This window comes from Gopherus evgoodei, chromosome 22 (assembly GCF_007399415.2).
Source record: "Gopherus evgoodei ecotype Sinaloan lineage chromosome 22, rGopEvg1_v1.p, whole genome shotgun sequence".
NCBI classification, from domain to species: Eukaryota; Metazoa; Chordata; order Testudines; family Testudinidae; genus Gopherus; species Gopherus evgoodei.
In genome coordinates this window covers 5,900,504-5,919,099 of record NC_044343.1, presented here as the reverse complement: position 1 = coordinate 5,919,099, position 18,596 = coordinate 5,900,504, and the positions used below count along the sequence as shown (strand labels likewise).

The 18,596-nt window shown below is 48.2% G+C and overlaps 1 protein-coding gene across 1 annotated transcript; it reads left to right on the top strand.

The window, feature by feature from the left end:
- Positions 1 to 4,916: 4,916 nt before the first annotated feature.
- BSG (basigin (Ok blood group)) lies at positions 4,917 to 16,701 on the top strand (the record flags this gene model as incomplete). Its single annotated transcript, XM_030540354.1, has 8 exons — positions 4,917 to 5,292; positions 6,985 to 7,144; positions 9,867 to 9,955; positions 10,451 to 10,587; positions 10,788 to 11,061; positions 12,784 to 12,808; positions 13,590 to 13,661; positions 15,463 to 16,701. Coding segments are annotated over 7 exons (1,119 nt in total), but the record flags the coding sequence as incomplete, so codon positions are not given.
- Positions 16,702 to 18,596: the final 1,895 nt, after the last annotated feature.

The window sequence follows — 18,596 nt, the reverse complement described above, 5'->3', positions numbered from 1 at the left end:
GGGCAAATGCTTGCAAGTTTTTTCTTCCTATTCCTTTATGATTCTGTATGAAGAACTTTCCCTCTTTCCTTATTGAACAAAATTAAGCTCTAAACATTTTAAAGTATGTTACACTTTTTTTAAAAAAAGTGTGGATACTGTACTGAGCCCCCTTGAGGAAGTCTGGCTTTCCAACCGTGCTTTATCTTTTCCCTCCTTTGTTGCTGTGTGAGACCCAGACAAATAAAATAAAGCGCTATCAATAAACCAAGTAAATAAAATGAGGGTGGAAGGGGAAGCAGATATTTTTCCCTCTCTAATCCCTTAATCATGTGTAATGATAGGTTTAAAAGAAAACCGATTTAGACAAATGAGATATTTGTATGTTAATAGTGACTCTCCTTATAACTTTGCAGTGCCAAGAAATAATTTTTTGGCTATTCTTATTGGAAAGAACAATTGGTGGTCCCCTTCTAAAATCTGCTAATGCTAATCCCACACAGAGGTATCTTGTGTGCATGCTTGGAACCTGCTGTTCTCTGCCAGATTCATGGGGAAGACTGAGCAATTCTGACTCCGGAAGTTCTCTCACCTCTCACTTGGTTACTCATTGACGCTCACTGATGTTATATAAAACATTCCTCTTGTCTTTGAGGGCATGGAGGCTGTATCCAGAGCCTCCAGCAGTGGCTGGAACGTTCACATTTCATTTCCTGGACTATGGAACAAGCGTCAACCCTATAAGCAAAGGGGTTTTCAGTGCTGAAAAGACAATATTCTGTTCTGGGAGAGGAGGGGTTGCTAGGCCATCAGATGTCTGCTAGGCTTAGCCAAAGGGGGATGGATGGACAGATACGTGTGCCAGACTGTTATAATGGAGCAGCTCCTCCCTCAGTGAGAGGGAGGGTCTGTTTTTAGCTGAAGGTGACTTTCATATAGAGAATGTTATTTAGCATGTTGTGGGGGGTTTTCTGTGGGGCAGAGCAGAGTTTGAACAGGCTGTAAAATGGCAGAGTCTCATACACTCATGAGCTCTCAGTTGTCAGAGAATGTCCTGTCCTTTTGCTTGCTTGTTACCGCTCCTAGTCCAGGGCCAATGAAAACCAAGAGTTAACTTTGCTATTCCAGTGAGTTGATGTTAGTTGTACCTGTATGTTCTACAACAGCAGGAACTCTCATCACTGTCCAGAAATGACTTCTCTATAAACACGTTATTTCCTGCAAAGCAACTCTCAGACCTTGGCGGGAGGGGGGCAATATATCTACACTACAGTGGCTCTGCGACGGTGGTGCCGCTGTAGCACCACGGTACAGACACTTCCTATGTTGATGGAAGGGGTCTTTTCCAATTGTAGTGAAATCTGCTTGAGCTATTTCGGTGGAAGAATTCTTCCATTAACTTAGCTGTGTCTGCGCCAGGAGTTAGGTCGATCTTACCACCACGCTCTGTGTGTGAAATGTTTCACAGTCCTGAGCAGTGTAGCCAGGTCGATCTAATGTTTTAATTTTAGATCAGGCCTGATGCAATACCTGCCTCTGAAGTGGAACAGCAGCTTCTGGCTCCAAACAGTTAACCGATTAAGTCATTTTAAAGCCAAATAATGGGGAGTGGTGCAGTATCTGGCAGGTCTGCCTGCTGTGAAGCTATTGATTTACAGATCCATCAGTGCTGAGCCATCTTTCCAGTTCTTGGAAAGGGTGAAATAGGTGAATCCTCTGGACTTTGCTACCTTGAGCACAATAGAAACAAGTATGTTCAGGTTCCTATCCTCTAACCACTCCTGGAGTCTACATAGCCTTGACGTATGTAACCTTACAAAGTTGAGCTTGCTTGTGCTGAGTAAAAAGTACTTCATTCTCTGTATCTTGAGTTGTTAGCAAGTCAGTTTTGTGCCTGGGCTGGTGAATTTGCATGACTACTTTACAAAACTGCTATTAACTCTCACATTGTAACTGCCCTTTTTTCTTAGCTGAACTATCTGAAACTATCCACAATAGGGTGACTAAGAGCAAGTTTGTAAGACTCTCTGAAGCAGAACAGATCAGCTAGCACCAAGAAGGCTGGCAGATGATGCAGTAATTGGAATGCTGAACAATACCACCCGGTCACCGTGACTGGGGAGAGACCCGGGCTTTGGCCAATTCTAACCAATGTCAACTGACTTTGGAGTATGTGAAGGCAAGGACAGAATCTGCACGTCTCTCACGTGGTGGACATGGGGACGTGTCTTTTTATAAAGCATGGAACTCTATACAAACACTTGTTTACTACATTCTAAATGACTTGCTCGCCTGTGTTCTTCACCCTTAGTCTGGCTGGCTGGGGGCTACTGGTCACTTGTGGATACATGGGGCCAATTCACCCTGGTATAACTGGGTGCAACTACTACTAAGACTATGAGAGCCGTATCTGCTTACACCAGGGCTGATTTTTAGCCCGTGGTGTTACCGATTGGTTCTAGTTTTAAAGGGGCTTGTGTCCAGCCCTCTTCCCTGAAAAAGGTGTTTGCTATGATTCAGGATTCTTGTAAGGATAAAAAGTAGTGAGCAATGCGAATCCTTGGCTTTTGTCCCCACCCAAGACCCTTGAAAAGCTCACATTTAAAAAAACCTTCTTTTAAAGACCACATAGTGTGATAGGCACTTTCGAGAGAGATTAATACTCAAATGGTGGTCTGAGTTGGCCTTGGTCAAGTCATTTAGCCTTTCTGCCTTGCTTTTCCCGATTGTACTGTAGGGATTAGCTAGTTTGTAGAGTGTTTAGAAGACTTAGAGTGACATTAAGAATTTAATTTAAAATTCTGTTACTCATCTAACCTACAGCTGTTCATTTTTTTTTCATTTTGATCCAAATGCTTAAAACTGTGAATACCTGGAATAGCTTGATTAGTGCCTGCTTTCTTGGTTATCAAAACAGAGTATCTTTTTAATGGCAAATTTTGATTGATACATTCTCCTAGTTATTTGAGGCACTCGCCAGATCACCTTAAAGGGGATGGGAGGTCTTTCAGCTATGTTTGAATCAAACTCATGTGCCTACGTATGGGTATCTCTTGCCTTTGATCCATTTTCCTACCATATTTATGAGTTACCAAATCTGTGATTAATCAAGGGTTTGATCTCTTCTGCTGGTCCTGTGATCCTGCAGCCATCCTCGCTTCCATAATCGTCATATCCTACAGGGCTGTGACTTCTTTGCAGGATCAGCTAGGAGAAGAATCTGGACCGTGATAAGAGAGACCCATATCACTGCACATATGCTGTAATAGTAAAAAGAAAATGTAAACAGACCGCTCAGATTAAGGTGTTTGTAGCCTTTCAAACTCAGTGTAATTCACTAGCCCAGGTACAAAATGTTCTTGCTCATTCTACACCAAAATGGCAATGTGATAACACATTTCACTTGCCTGTCTGAATAATCATTCTCCAAGTTAGAAGAATTTTGGAAGTTGCTTTATAAATTTTGCTAGCTCTAGTGTGAAAACTGGCAGTGGCACAACTAGACTCCTGACTCAGTAAAAGAGAGAGAGTGCCTCTCGTATGATCACCTGAAATCATTTGAGTTTTTTTCCTAATGGAAATGCTGCCACCCCCTGTATTAAAGCCGTCATTCTGTATAATAGGCTTGTAGCACACTGGGTCTAAACTCTGCAGCACGGCCCCCCTCACTTATACTACATGCAGCAGCACACTGAAACTTCTGTGGCAGTTTCCAGAAAACTCCTAGAAACGTGGGGTGATTTTGTAACTGAATTAAATATGACAAAGATAATTCACCCAGTCCAGTGGATAGGGCATGGGATTGGAGGCAGGAGACCAGAGTCCTATTCCCAGTTGTGCTACTGAACTTGGCTAGTGATGTTCTCTCTCACTTCTCCCCCTCCCCTGCCCAAAAAATCTCCAAAACTCTGAAGTCTTTCCCCATCTGCAAAATGGAGGTGATAAAGTGGCCCCCATCTTATGAATGAAAGGTGGATGGAAGCTTTGGGAGGAGGGCTCTTGACACCCAGGATGCTGGTATTTTGGGTGCTGGGGAAGGGACTGTCTCTTCCTTTTTACCTCCTGCTTCTGGGCTGGTACAGTGGAGGTCAAACTCTTAATTCCACTGTAACCTTCAATGCTACCCAACCAGTTCCTCCCAAAATATCCAACACTGCATTTAGCAGTGAAGGGTGACTGCACAACTAACAGCAAAGTAGTTAACCGTGTTGTCATTAGGTTCCAGAATCAATGTCCCTACCATCAAACTGGGATAGCTGTTGCTTCCCTTGTCCAGGTTCTCTGCATGCTTGGGCAGATAGCACTGCCTCGGTTTCTCTGTTCACACGTGGGGGACATCCTTCACAGCTGTGAGGGCTAAAAACTTAGCTTCTCTCTCTTAAAAATCAAAGCTTAGATTCTGTGGCTGAGGCGCACTCTGTTGCAAAAAATATATACCTGGTCCTTCCAGCTCAGCTTCCAAACTATTTAAGAACTCCAACACACTTTCAGGTTTCTTTCTCTTTCACCCCTGCTGCAACACTTATCTTCTGTGCACACACATCAAGTGTTTTGCGCAGGCAGTTGATTTTATTTGCCTCCTTGCTGTACGTTAAGTTGACAGGGGCTTGTAGCATTGCTGTGCAGGGCAGATGGAGAGTGCTCACATTTGTGCGAGAGTGCGTAGACAGTGGCTGTTGTGTTGCATGCGCCGCTCTGAACAGTGTGTTTGAGCTCCCTGTTCAGTGCTGGTTGGGGACTCTGGTTCTGTAGTAGCCTGTAAAATGCAGACTAGCAGAGCTAGCGGAAAGCATTGTTTTGGGTCGCTATATGTAACAGTGTGGCTGGATATAGCACACATGAGGTGAGGAGGAGGTGTGCTTACCAGAAGCAATAACGTGTTTCACCTTCTTAAAACAGCTAAAATCTGTGTGGCTGAATTCTCTTTGCACTAATGCTTTGCACTAATACCTCTCCAACTCATAGCTGGCTTTATAAAATCACCACTGTCTCAAAAGAAACTGACCGAGGACAGTGTGGAATTGCACTGCGAGGCGATTGGCAATCCTATCCCTGAGGTCCAATGGTGGTTTGAGGGAGATGAGTCGAACGAGACCTATACTCAGCTTTGGGACGGCGCACGGCAGGACCGTGTCAAAATCAACGCCACCTATAACCTGCACTCTACCAGCACCATCTATATCGCAAACCTCACGATCAACGACTCGGGCACATATGAGTGCCGGGCTAGCAACGACCCCGACCGCAACCACTTGTCGAAGAGCCCCAAAGTCAAGTGGATCCGTTCCCAGGCTAACATTTTTGTCATTGAACGTGAGTGCTTCCCTGAGGCCTTGGCACTTGTTCAGATGCGGCGATGTCTTGAGTGTTTTACCAGGCCTGTCCCCTGCACTTGTGTCCTGTGACTTCCTGAAAACTCTCCTCACCCTTCCGTCCTGGCTGTAGAACTGAGAGACTCCTACCCTCCTGTGATCCCCTTCACCGTCTGTGATTTGATTCACAGTGGCCCTGCTCAAAAAGGGTTGTGACTTCCCAACCAAAACACCGTCCTGTACCTTTCAGAGCCCAAAGAACTAGAATGTGCTGCTTGTCCTAAGATGCCTCGATGTCCCAGTGGTGACTCGCAGAATTTAGAGTCTTGATTCTGCTGGTAGACTCTGCCGTAACCACCACTGACAAACCAGCCCTTCCCTACAGTTCCTTCCAACTTCTGCTCCTGTGACCAGTCTTGCTTTACTCTTTCTTCCTTGCTAGCAGTACGAGCTGTGGGCATCAAATTCTTTTAGTTTCTGGTGATACAACCATTTTTGAAATGGCCGTATGTGTCTGTGTGTGACACTGATAATGTGACTTAGTTATCTGTACTGTGGACGTGACCAAACTTTCTCTCACTTAGAGTTAAAAGTCCAATTTTTGAGCAAGATGAGATCTTTTTCCTCTCGGTAGCTGAAACTTGGACTAATGCATGGAAATCAAATTTAACCTCACTACTTAAGATGGTATCTTGGTTCTTGAAATCATTGGAACTAAATGGTTGTAGCATTTGCTGTGTATGTTCTAGGTAGTGCAAATGTTCTAGATAATGCAAAGAAATCCAGTGGAAGACAATACTGCTGGCGTAGTTCTTCAGTTTTTTTAACCATCCTAAGTGCTTTTCAGCCTTTTGCAAAATGTTCCTTCAGAGAGGGCTGGGGTGGGGTAGGAGAGTAGAAGACCTCATGTTTTATATTGACTGCTTAATAGTTTCCATTTATTGAACTGTTTTCCCAGAGACTCTTTCCTCTCCCTGTGAATAGAATGATTCCTCTAGTGATCACTTAGCTGCAGGAAAACAGATTAGATCAACTTTCTTGTCAGGCTTTGGAGAGTCAGGACCCAATTCTCCTGTTAAACTGGTGTAAATCCACCCAAGTCAGTGAAGCTACACTGATTTCAGATGTGCAGGCTGGATTCCAGTCTCTGAGACTCGCATTGTGCTTCCATCCAAAAAAGGGACTGGGATTGTGGTCCTTTGTTGAATCACCAGGTGAAATTAAATCTGTTAAACCCTGACAGATTCAGGTATGAAAAAATGGAGTGAATGATAACACTGCTTAAAGGGTTTTCCCCTTGTAATTGCTCAAATATGCAATGGAAAACAAAGTGCTTTGATGGGCACTTAGCTGTGATGGAATATAAAACACAACTACTCCTGACAGCGCAGGAGTCTCCGAACTGTCTAGAGATGGTTTGGAGACTGATTCTGCCTTGCTCTGCTAAGGGATGTGCAGAGAACAAAGTTGTCTTTTTGCCAAATGTGCTCAAGACTTAGTTGTCTGACTCCTCCTGCTCCTCCCTTGCTGATACCGTTTATCAGTTTCTTATAAGTCATGAGGGTAAGTGAAAAGCTGCAGTGGAGACAGTGAGTGATATACAGGGTCTTTGTTTTAAAGGTCCTAAGGCAGGTGAAATGGCTGCTGAAATATGTAAATGCCACATGTTAACTTAGGTTTGTTATGAATACAGATCCCATTGTAGAAACTTCCCCAAATGTGACTTCTGGCTTGGATGTTGTGATTTCCTGTAACATTTCCGAACCTCCATCTCCGATCACGGGCCATATGTGGAAGAAAGGAGACAAGATCTTGACATCTGATAAGGAAACATCTGACTATACCACCTACAAGTAGGTGTCTGAGGGCGGTGGCGGTGGCAGTGGGGGAAATATTGTCCTTGCTCTGGTCTGTCCCAAGAAAAGTTCTAAGGCAGCTGATACTTCAGGTCAGCCAGACCCAAATTGCAATGTTGTGGAACTAACTATGAACATAGGACAGGTACTTCAGAGAAGGATCCAAACTTGGGGACAATAACAGCATTGGACTATCAGGACTAAGACTCACTGAGGCTCAGGACGCTCTTGTTTGCAGACAACTTCACCATACCTGTGCTACCAAGAAGCCTTCTAAAGCATTGAGCAGGGAAATTGACTTCCTTTCCCCAACCCCATTACACCCACGGTCCCTGCCAGTTTGCCCCAGAGAGGAAATTCCTTCCCACTTCTAAACTATAGCAGTACAAGATCAGGCTATTTAAATATCTGGCCTCTGCTATGCCTCTGCACCCTATCCCTCCTGAACATGCAGTGGGATGGACTGTCTGGAGATAAAACATGCTGAAGTTCATGCAGTAATTCAAAGGATCACTGTTGGATTTCCTGGACTGAAGTGGCAATCGTGAGTGCAGTTGGGGGGGTGCTCAGATACAACCCTGGAGTCCTAAAACTTATCCTGAAGGCCAGGAAGTCCTCTGCAGGACTGGGAAAGTTCGGGGGGATTTTAGTGCTCCAGCATTGTATAGAGGTGCTGTGTGTGTCAGGGGGCCTAAGAGATGAGGAACCTGGGTTCTGTTCCCAACTTGGTAACTGTCAGATCTCTCTCACACCAATGGAGAGACTGGGACTTGAGCCCGTTGGTGAAAGGTATATTTAGAAGTATGTGTTCTAGTGTCCTAAATTCGTTGCTTCTTGCTTGTCTGCTGTGTTGACTTTGGGCCGAACTGCTTCAGCAAGGTTCCTTGTGATAAGCTTCGGGAAATGGCTTTGATGAAAATCAAGTGTTCGAAGGCACTCAGATAAACCAAACCAGCATTCCCACTCTCTGGACAGGAAGTGAACTTGTCCCGCTCCTGCAGAGGGCCACATGTGGTGCAGGAGACTCCAGGATGTGTTTTGTTTGTCTGCACTTGAGTCGGGAAAGATTTTCCTGTGCAGTCCTCTGGTATGCTTCCAGGGTTCTGTCCACTGTCCCCAGAGAGCGGCCCTGCTAGTTACAACGGTTACTGCCCAAGCCTTTCTAGTCCCAGGCTCTGGCTGAGAGGAACTGGAATACCAGCCCCATTGTACAGGGGCAATGAGCTTTCCAGTCTCATTACCATCAGCCCCTGCTGGCATTGGCCTAGCCAGCCAGAGCGGCATCATGTCCTTTTGTATGGCAGAGCTGACATGCCTCTCTCCCCATAGCAACAGGGAGCTGAACAAGGATTAAAGTATTTCTAACCCAGCCTCCCTCGCGTGACCTCAATTCCTTAGCTCGAGTGGCTTTTGGAAGGGGGAAAGCTCCGAGCGCAGCAAAACTAACAAAACCGCCCATTGTGTCTGTGCAGTAACAGCACTAAAACTCAGCCCCCTGCATTGGGGATCACCACGTGCAGAGTCGAGCATTTGTTGTGAGGCAGCTTTAATCCATCAAATCCTGTCGCTGCAACCCCCCCCCCCCAAGACACACACGGCAGGTTCTGGATTCAGGGGGATTATTCTGCCCTAATCTGATTTTCTTACTTTTGAAAGCTGCTGCATAGCCCCATGTGCAGCCCTTGCTTGGTGGGCATTTCTGAACGGGAGCTGAGCAGCCACTCCCCCAGTAACTTTCTTTTAAACCCATCCTGCTGCTGCTTTAGCTGTCTGATTTGCAGAGCGGTCACAGGGTTGATGTCTCACGTGAGAGGTTGGACAGCCTATCTGGAGTCTTGCTAACTCGGTTGTTAAATTTTTTTTGGTTGCACGTCTTGTGATAGCTTTGCTCCACTGAGTTAATTTTAAATTAGCCTCTGAGGCCTTTGTTGCCTGAAAGAAAGAGAAGCGTGCTGGAGATAGTTTACACTGAGTATAGCCTCACTTCTGGTGCTTCAGAACCTTGGTTTTGCTGACTAGTTTTGTCCTGTTGTTCACAGCTCCACACTAACTGCAGAGTAAAGAAAACGCAGTGTCATCACCTAGGATGTGTCTATGCTGCAATTAGACACCCCAGGCCAAGCCAGCTGACTCAGGCTTGCATGGCTAAGGGGCTAGGACCACCTCGCAGTGTTCTCTACCCTGGACTCCAGTGCAAGCCTGAATGTCTACATCATAATCAGAGCCCCTCAGCCTGAGCCCCATTAGTCTGAGTCAGCTGGCACAGGCCAGCCATGAGTGTCTAATGGCAGGGTAGGCATACCCTTGGTGGATGACGGGGCCAGAGATAGGAAGGAATGAAATCTGGATGGTGGGCTTACAGGTTCATCTGTCTGGGTAGGACCTTAAAACTAAGCAATCTGGCCTGGGTGGACAGTGCTGTGAGTTGACAGACCTTAGGCCCAGTACAGATTAAGGGGAGGGAAGGCTTGTATGGAGGGCTTCCGCTAAACATATGGATGGGCTTCATATTTTTTAGCTCCAATTCAAGTGCCTAAGTGGAAAAGTCAGCCTATTTCTCTTTCCCATAGGTGAAAGCTCAGCCCTGCTTTCTACAGCCTGGAATTGACGGTTTGTTTCCAGCCTCTGAGCTAATGATGGGATGGTCTCCCTGCCCCGGTAGTATGACAGACCATGACATCCCCTAAATCTCCCTGCTTATGTCCCTTTCTTCTTACAGAATAGGGGAGGTGAATGGAGACAGCTCAGGGGTGTATGAGTGTATCTTTGAAACGGACCCCCCTGTGAGTAGGACTGTGTACGTGACAGGTAACTATTTTAGTATCTCCTCTTGCGTAAAGGGGGTGGACAGATCTGCTCCCTCAACTCTGGCAATTTACAGCTGCTTTTGGTAGTAAATGGGGAAGGAATGGGATAGATTCCTACTAGGCAGCTTCTTCTAGCGTTAGTTTCAGGCGGCTTGTAAACAGAACAGTTTGGCTGCCTGGGGAAACAGAACCAAAGATGCATCAACCTTCTGCCTTCCTGAACAAAGGGAATGATCCCCATGGACGTATGGGCAGGGGTGAAGATAACTAATAGCTGATCAGGTGGTCTTGAGCCATGAATCTCTCATCGCCTGCCTGGGAAGCACCTCGAATGCTCGGCCTTCTGAGAGAAGGGATGGGAGCCAGAGGCCTGTTTCTTGGGCTGACATATAAGCCTATGGCTGCCTTGCCCATGGCGCTGGCTAGCTGGCCTATAGAATTCACAGCCCAAGCAGGCTGGCCAAGTCCCTCTTGTCTGAGCTGCCTTTCTCTGCAGTTAAGCCACATGTGACGGCCTACAAGAAATCTGAGCATGGGAACGAGGGGGACACTGGCGTTATGATCTGCAGGTGTAACTCTTATCCTCCTGTCAGTCAGTGGACCTGGTACAAGATCAAAAGTGATGTGAATGAGGTGAGCATTTTGGGGGGGACCTCTCTTCCCGGAAGAGTGGTAGGGAGGGTGGCAGCTTATCCCTCACCTGGAGCTGTAACCTTGAGGTAGGCAGCTCTGAAGGTGCATCTGAGCGAGGCAGATCTGTGTGGGGTGGAGTTGCTAGTGGTCCAGTCACAAGAGACTGCCCCTGATCATTCGCTTCCTTCCCCCCCTTCCAGGCCATCATCAATGGCACAGAGAAGTTCATCATCAAGTCCAGCGGGAACAAGACAGAGTTGCGCATTGCTAACCTGGACATCGAGAAGGACCCGGGCGAGTACATCTGCAATGCCACCAATGAGTTGGGCACCAGCGGCGCTGTTGTGGGCCTGCGGGTTCGTAGTCGCCTGGCAGCACTCTGGCCCTTTCTGGGCATTGTGGCTGAGGTGCTGATTCTCGTCACCATCATTTTCATCTATGAGAAAAGGAGAAAGCCAGATGAGGTCCTTGATGGTAAGGTGCACCTGGAGTTTAGGGGTCGCGTCTAACCCAGGAACTCTGCAGCATATGGGTGTAACAGTTCTGGGTAGGGTGGGGATGAAAGTACCTTGATTTCAGAGGGGGCTTCCTTTCTTGCAGAGATGCTGCCGGAGGGGTTTCTGATCAGCTGTTAAAGGGGAAAACTGCTCTGGTCAGTGCCTCCTGCCCCAGCCAGGGATAGATACAGCCTCTGATTGGACCTGTGTTGGCTAAACTCATCCCTGATCGTAGCCAAAAGTCTGAGATCCTCCATCTCTTCCTACTACAGTGATGTGTCACATTGGTAGTAGCCAATCACATTGCAGAGAAGAATTACTCGGCAACTTGTAGTGTGGGTCATCTGATCGGAAACCCTTGAGCAGACATTCCCAAGAACTTCTGAAAGGGGGATTGTAGATTCCTAAAATTAGCTGCAGACCAGTCAGTTCTGCCTCTGTAAAAAGATGCCTCAAACTCTGGCCCTCTGATGAAGGGAATTGCAAGAAGCTTATCCTGAGCCCAAAAGGTTATGTGGTGGGTGGGTTTCTGGGATGGCTGAGAACATGGCTGTGACCAATGTCCCTGCTGGCATTATCTTTCCACTCTCTTCCCTTCTCTGCTGCTGGGTGGGACCTCACATGGTAAGTGGAAGAGACAGCTCCTGCTGTCCCTCTGCATCAGTCCTCTCACCACCTGCATATCATCTTCAGAGTGCCCCATTGCAGTTCCCTGGGCCTTAATGCTGGGCGGCACGTGGGGGAAGTGTGGGCCATGGAAATGATGTGTCTCAGCCCTCTCCTGTTAAAGGGTGGCAGATACCAATGAACTGGTGAAAGGTCTGAGCGAGTCAGGTGACACCGGAGATGTCTTTCCCTAGTTACAGTGCTGCTGATGTAGCCAGCGCATGGTGTTTGGCAGAATGTGTATAGGACGGGGGCACAGTACCTCTGATGCTGCCCCCTACTTCCCTGAAAGTCTCCTGTTTAATTTAATGCAATCTTTGCTTGCTGTCAGGGTCTGGGTGTGTTAGTGCTTGGGCTCTGGGACGTTCGGCTGGATCGACGTCCAGTATTTGAGGCCGGAAATGTGTAATTGTGGCTCTGCTGCTGACTTCGGCAAGTCACTCCGCTCTGTGCCAAAGAGGAGTTATACTTCTTGGGAGTGACAGGCTTGATTTTTATGCCAAGCACACTGAAGCTGTAAAGGCTGCTTACGCTCCAGCTTTGACTGTTAGTAAGCAGCTGCCCAGGCATTGCTTCATGGATCCCCAGCAGTGTGGCTTTCAGATCCACCTCAGTTAATGTGGTACAAGAATTCCTCCGGGTTGGGGGTGAAGTTTAGTTCTCCTTGGCAGCTATTGGTCCTCAGGGATCCCAGAAAGGGGGATCCGTGGGACAGCCAAGCCCACTGCTTGCCAAAAAACAGGTGACCACCTAGGAACAATACAACTCTTGCTGCTTCTGGCCTTAAATTCAAATCCCTAGACCCTGCTGAACTGACAGCTATATCGCCTGTTGGGATGCTCAGGATAGGACGGCATCTTAACTGTAATCTCTGCCAATATGCAGCAGCCTATATAGAAAGGCCTGTTCAGAATGCTGGCTCTTAAGGTTCGGGGACCGGTGGCTGGGTGGGGTGCACAGGACGTGACGTTTGGCTAAAGGCTGCATCCTGACCTTTCTTTTTCCTTCTTACTATGCGATCCTGGGCCTGAAGATGATGATGGAGGGTCTGCACCACTGTGAGTACCAACTCTCTCATTATATGACATGGCACAGAGGCAGTGATGTGCTTTGCATACTTGTGGGCATGAACAAACTGGCCAGTGCCCTAGTGCAGTGGTTCTCAACCAGGGGTACATGTACCCCTGGTGGTTAGCAAAGGTCATCAGCTTATCTAGCTCTTTGCCTAGTTTTACAACAGGCTACATAAAAAGCATTAGCAAAGTCAGGACAAACTAAAATTTCATGACTTGTTCATACTGTTCTGTACACTGAAATGCAAGTACAGTATTTATATCCCAATGGATTTCTTTTATAATTATATGTTAAAAGTGAGAGTCAGCCATGGTTCAGTACTAGCGTGCTGGGACCCTTTTTTTGTATGTTTTTTGTCTGATTTTTGTCAGCACGTCGTTTTTAAGTGAGGTGCAACTTGGGGTACTCAAGACAAATCAGCCTCCTGAAAGGGGTTTAGTAGTCTGGAAAGGTTGAGAGCCACTGCCCTAGTAAGCCAACTGGCTCCCAGAAACGCCTTCCCAACTGCTTGTCATCAGTGTGGTCTTTGTTCACGGTATTCAGTTGGGAACAGTGACTTTAGCAGACTTTCGTGTTCAGGTGGCTCATAACTGTGTCTCGCTGTGTCCTGGATGCCTGTCTTTACATCTGTCCACTTTAGAGCCATGCTCCATCAGTGAGGAGGGAGTTGGCTCCTTAGCTCTCTACGAAGCCAGGCAGTTACTTCTTTGTTGTGCTAGGAAGTCCTGGCTCTCCTTTCACTGCCTTCTCTCCCCCTTTTCCTAGGAAAAGCAATCCCCCAAACCACAAGGACAAGAACGTCCGCCAGAGAAATGCTAACTAGGAGCGGGCGGCCAGGTGAGGCATCTCAGCAACAACCTCAGCTGTCTGCACTTTGCAGAACGTGGTGTAGTTTGCTCTCCCTTGCCTCTGCCCCTGGGGTTCCCCACCGCCAGCTGAACTCCTCTTGCTGGAAGCGTAGGCAGCTCCAGCCCTGGGTAATGGATTGTGGGGTCTGGTGTCACCCATTGGGAGCTAGTGGATGCAGACAGGCAGCAGGAAATGGGAAACAGCAGGTACTTACGGCTTCGCAGGGGTCCGTGTGCTACTGATTTGGAGCCATTGTATCAAAGGGACAGTGGTTAAAAACAAAAACAAACAAAAAACAATCCCTTGCCCCTCATGCGAATAGCCCAAATCATTAACACTGGGGACAGGGTCCTCACTTAAGCTCCTTTGCCCAACTGCAGGGCTTCAGGCCCTGGTGCGCCTCCATCTTTCCTGTTCTCTGTCTGTGATGTCAGTCTAGTCTCTGGGCTGTAATACGTGGGTCTCATTTTGTTTGTTGGGTTTAGTGTGCAGGGGCTGGGTGGCCTATGATGCACAGGCAGTCAAACTAGGCGATCTGGTGGTCCCTTCTGGCCTTAAACGGACTCTTAATAGTCGCTAGTTGTAACAACGCCTGTGTTAGGCACGGTGGCAGAGTAACACAGTCACTGCCCCAAGGAAGCTAAGTAGACAAAAGGTGGGAGAAAGGATGAGCCTCTCCATCTTGGAGAGGGAGCGAAGACTTAGGTCTTGTCTACACTACGTTGCCAACAAAAGGCGTATACACTACAAAGCTACTTCTGGCCTCATGGGACTGCTGGGCTGCTTTGACATTCCTCAGCACCAGCAGCTCAGAGCTGCTCAGGATGCTGCTCCTGGCAGCTGAGGAGGCTGTGGGAGAACTCGGAGGGAATCTCAGAACTGCAGGCAGGCAAGGCGAGAGACTGCTGTGCCAAGCAGAGCCGGTGGCTCGGGTGTGTGGGCTCGTCACTCTCCCCCTGCCTCAGCATAGGACAGTCAGCCTACTGTCTCCCCTGCCACGCCACTCTCCTCTCCCTCCCCCCCCACACTTCGGTTGAAAAAGCAGCTGACAATCTACTAGGATGCCCCTGGAACCATGGGATTGAGAAACCTGCGTCATGTGACGCTGTCCCTGCCCTGTGAGGTGTTGCAAACCCTTCCCAAAGCGCCCTGTGGCCAGTTGCACAGTGGGATCGCTACCACAATGCACTGCTCTGCGTCTTTGCAAGAGCTGTTTGTGTGGATGCGCTCTGCCGACACAAGGAGCTAGTGTGGACCTGCAACGGCGATTTTAATTAAAGCGTCAGACTTTTGCTAATGGAACTTCGTAGTGTAGACAAGGCCTTAGGGTGTGTCTGCGCCACAGCTTGGGGGGGTGCTTCCCAGTGCAGGTGAGCCAACGTGCGAGCCCATCTTGAGCTCGCACACGGGCAGCAGCTCAGACTAGCCGCATCAGTGTGTAGAACCAGGGGATTGTATTCAGTTGATTAGCCCATGCTGCTGCGGCCGTGCTGTTTCTAGCCTGCTGCCCTGAGCACAGCTAGTGAGTGGTTGTTTACCCACACTGAGAAGCAGCCTCCCCACTGCTGTGTGGACAGATGCTATGTGATTTGCCTGACAGCACACACACACAGACACAGAACTGGGAGTTGAGCCTTGATCTCCTGAGTCCCAGTCCAGTGCCTTCACCACTAGGCCATTTAAACCACTGTACTGCCTATGAGTGCAGTGCCCCCATAGCTGTCTGAAATAAAACTGCCTGGGCTGGGGACTTCCCGGCAATGGCTAACTGGCTTCTCTCTCCTGTCAGGTGGTGTGTATCTGAGAAGATCACCTGGACGTTTTGTTTTGCAAAGTAGCATCAAGAATATCCTAGGGCGTCCTTGCAATTCAGTTACTTCACTTTTTAAAGAAACAAACTTCAGTTGTAGCTTCTAAAATATACACTTTTTTAAAAAAGCGCGGTGGGAGGATTTTTCTACCTGTAAACTTTAGCCCCTCTGTTACTGGTAGTCTTTGGTCACTGGCTGTCTTTTTGTCCTATATCTCAGTGTTGGTTTAGGGAGGGTGAGGTGGGAGCGTGACCTGTGTGGTGTCTTGCTGGCTTTATGCAGTCTGTAAAGTTAATTGAGGGGGGGGGAGGTGTCCGGGGAGGGGTTGGAGTGTGTCCGCAGACACTGCGCTTCCAGGAGTCAAAGTGCCTCTGCCCCGCTTCCTTGATTTCTGGTCAGAGGCCCTGCAGGGAGCTAAAGAGAGAACTGACATCTCCATGTAGGCAAGCATGAACCTTGGATGCAGGCCACATGCCATGTCCTCCCAGGAGCCCTGTCATCCTGCACTGTTTTGTGCATGTCAGGGAGAAACTGTTTCCATGACCTTTCAGAGGAGACCTGATCTGACCCAAAGGCGAGGAAGCCTGTTATGCACCGGCTAGAAGAGATACTTTACAGAGCTAGGATTGGGTGGTGTGTGCGCTCCCACTCAGGAGCACCTCTCTGTGGCACCAAGAGGGGTGTCTGGCTCCATCTCTTGGGGAGTGGGTGGGAATTCCTCTGAAATCTGCAGGAACCCAAACCCTGCCCCCCCCGCCTTTCCCTTCCCCGCAATTGATCAATGCCATAGCTACTCTCATGGGCTTCCTGCCCCATTGTCTCTCTCAGCAGGCCTGCGTTATTTACCCTCTTAAACAACAAAGACAACTTAGGGGGTAGCTTTGAAAGCTGGCAACTGAGCAAATGTGACTAGTTAACTTATTTCACACTGTTTTGTTAGTCTCTTTTTAAATGTCGCTACACTGGGGTGGGATGGGGGGGGCTGAGTCTTGGAGTGATTGCTGGGCTGCAGGGCTCATGTTCAGATCTGCCGGGGAGCAGATTTAACTGCATGTTTCCTTGTGCTCGAGCCATCTCAGTGTTTCTCTGTGACTAGGCGCCTGTAAGTGAACAAATGCGCCACGCAGTCTGTATTCATCACCCGTGTTGTTGGGTTAGCATTGAAATATTCCATCTGTTAACAAACTTCACAAATAAAGATTATTCCTTTTTCTGTTCCCGCTTGTGTGAATTCTGATTCCTGCTTTCAGCTCCCGGTAGGCCAGCAGCCATCACGGCAGGACAAATCTGTTCTGCAGTGTTATGCCACCTTCAGCATCAGTCATGGGCACCTCTCAAGATCGCTGCGGTTTGGAGACATGGAGTCAGACCTTGACTTCAGGCTGGTTGGACTTGGATCCCCAAATGCTTATGGCTTGCACTGTGTAATCCTCCCTAGCTCTTACAGAGAGCGTTTCATCAGTACATCTCAATATTTACTTTCCTTGGCGAAGTGCTTTAGCCTCCGTTTTATAGATGGGGAAACTGAGGCACGTACTGACAAGGAGCAACTTTCCCAAGCTCACCCCATGGGCTAACAGCGGAGCTGGGAAAAGACCTTCGGTCTCTTGAGTGCTTCTCCTGGGATCCCCTCTGCCACAGGCCCACACAAGGTGAAGTGGTGTTCCTTTTGAGTGGTCCAAAATTGCAGATTCTCCCTTGCCTCTTCTGGAGCTGTGGATCTGATGTGGCCCTCATAGGGTGACTGAACACTATGTTGTGGGTGTTCTGAATGAGCACAATTCTGATGAGTATGGCTGGAGGCTGAAGGCCCTCTCCATGGATTGCGTGCAACACAGGCACTGGCAGAAGTCTAGGCTTACTGCTGTCTCCATCTTGACCTGGATGGGTTACTGGGGGCGTGAAGGGGTAGCTGGGGCACATTCAGTCTTTGCCACACCCGGAATTCCATTTATTACTCAGGTTAATGGGTTTTTGTGGACATCTAACTAGGTAGGAGCTGATTTGAGCCTCAAATGAATCTCAGTTGCAAGTACCCATTGTCTGTCCCTACCACCTTCAGCTGGTGTGGAAGGGATGCTGCATAACTGAAGATGGTAACTGATTAAAGTCCAGAGGTGTCTGATATGTGATCAGTCACTTTCCTCTTGAACCCATTCCTGTCACCCGGGAGGGAGCTATCCCCCTTGCAGCCCCCTTATTCCAACAGCCAGCCTGCTCCCTTCTCTTGGAGCATCCCTCCCAAGAAGTTTGGTCCATAATGCATCCAGCAAGCCAAACAATGGGCAAGGAGACATTTTTAGTTTCAGGTTTCACTGCTTGTAAACAAGAAGCCGAGGGTGTCTCGCTGTTCCTCACAAGATGTGAATTGAGGCTTTCATGGGGATTTCCTTAGCATGAGCTACAGGAATGGCCGTGTGGCATCAGACCAGTGGTCAGTATAGCCTGTATCCTGCCTCTAACAGTGGCTGATAAAGTTGCTTGAAAAGGGGGTGCTATTTTTCCCCCTGGTTTTTGTATGCTGCGATCTGTGTCCTGGGCAGCCGTAGATGAGTGCTGCTTAAGCAACAAGGGCCTGCGCCCCTGAAGGCACAGCTGAGCAGTAGCAGTATTATGAATAGCAGTTTATGGCTGGAATTTTCCTTGCTGCACTCTCCTACCCAAGCCACATCTCTAGTAAGCTCATTGGGGGCAGGGACTCTTTGTACAGCACCTAGCACAACAGGATCTTAGTCCCTGGCTCAGCTGCTGGGTGCTGCCGTAACACACACAAGCACGGTTTTCTAGACTTGTTACAGTGTTTAGTTCTTAGGGGTAGCCAGCCTACCCTGCCTTTGGTATCTTAACTTGCCACCCCTTCTTGAAAATCTAAAATGAAAGCCTAAAGACAGGGGCCCTACAGTCATTTGAAATTCACTGGGATTAGGGCACCAATGGGTGCTGGGGTCATGACTCCCTTAGCCTGGGATTTTCAAAGGCATGTAAACTCTCCCTTTTGGGCTCTTGGCCTTTCTGAGCCAGTGCCGGAGGCAGCTGCTGCTGCCGATACCCCCCCCCCGCCCCAAGCAAGTGCCTCTTTCTTTCTTTTGCAAAGCACTGATAAAATGACCAT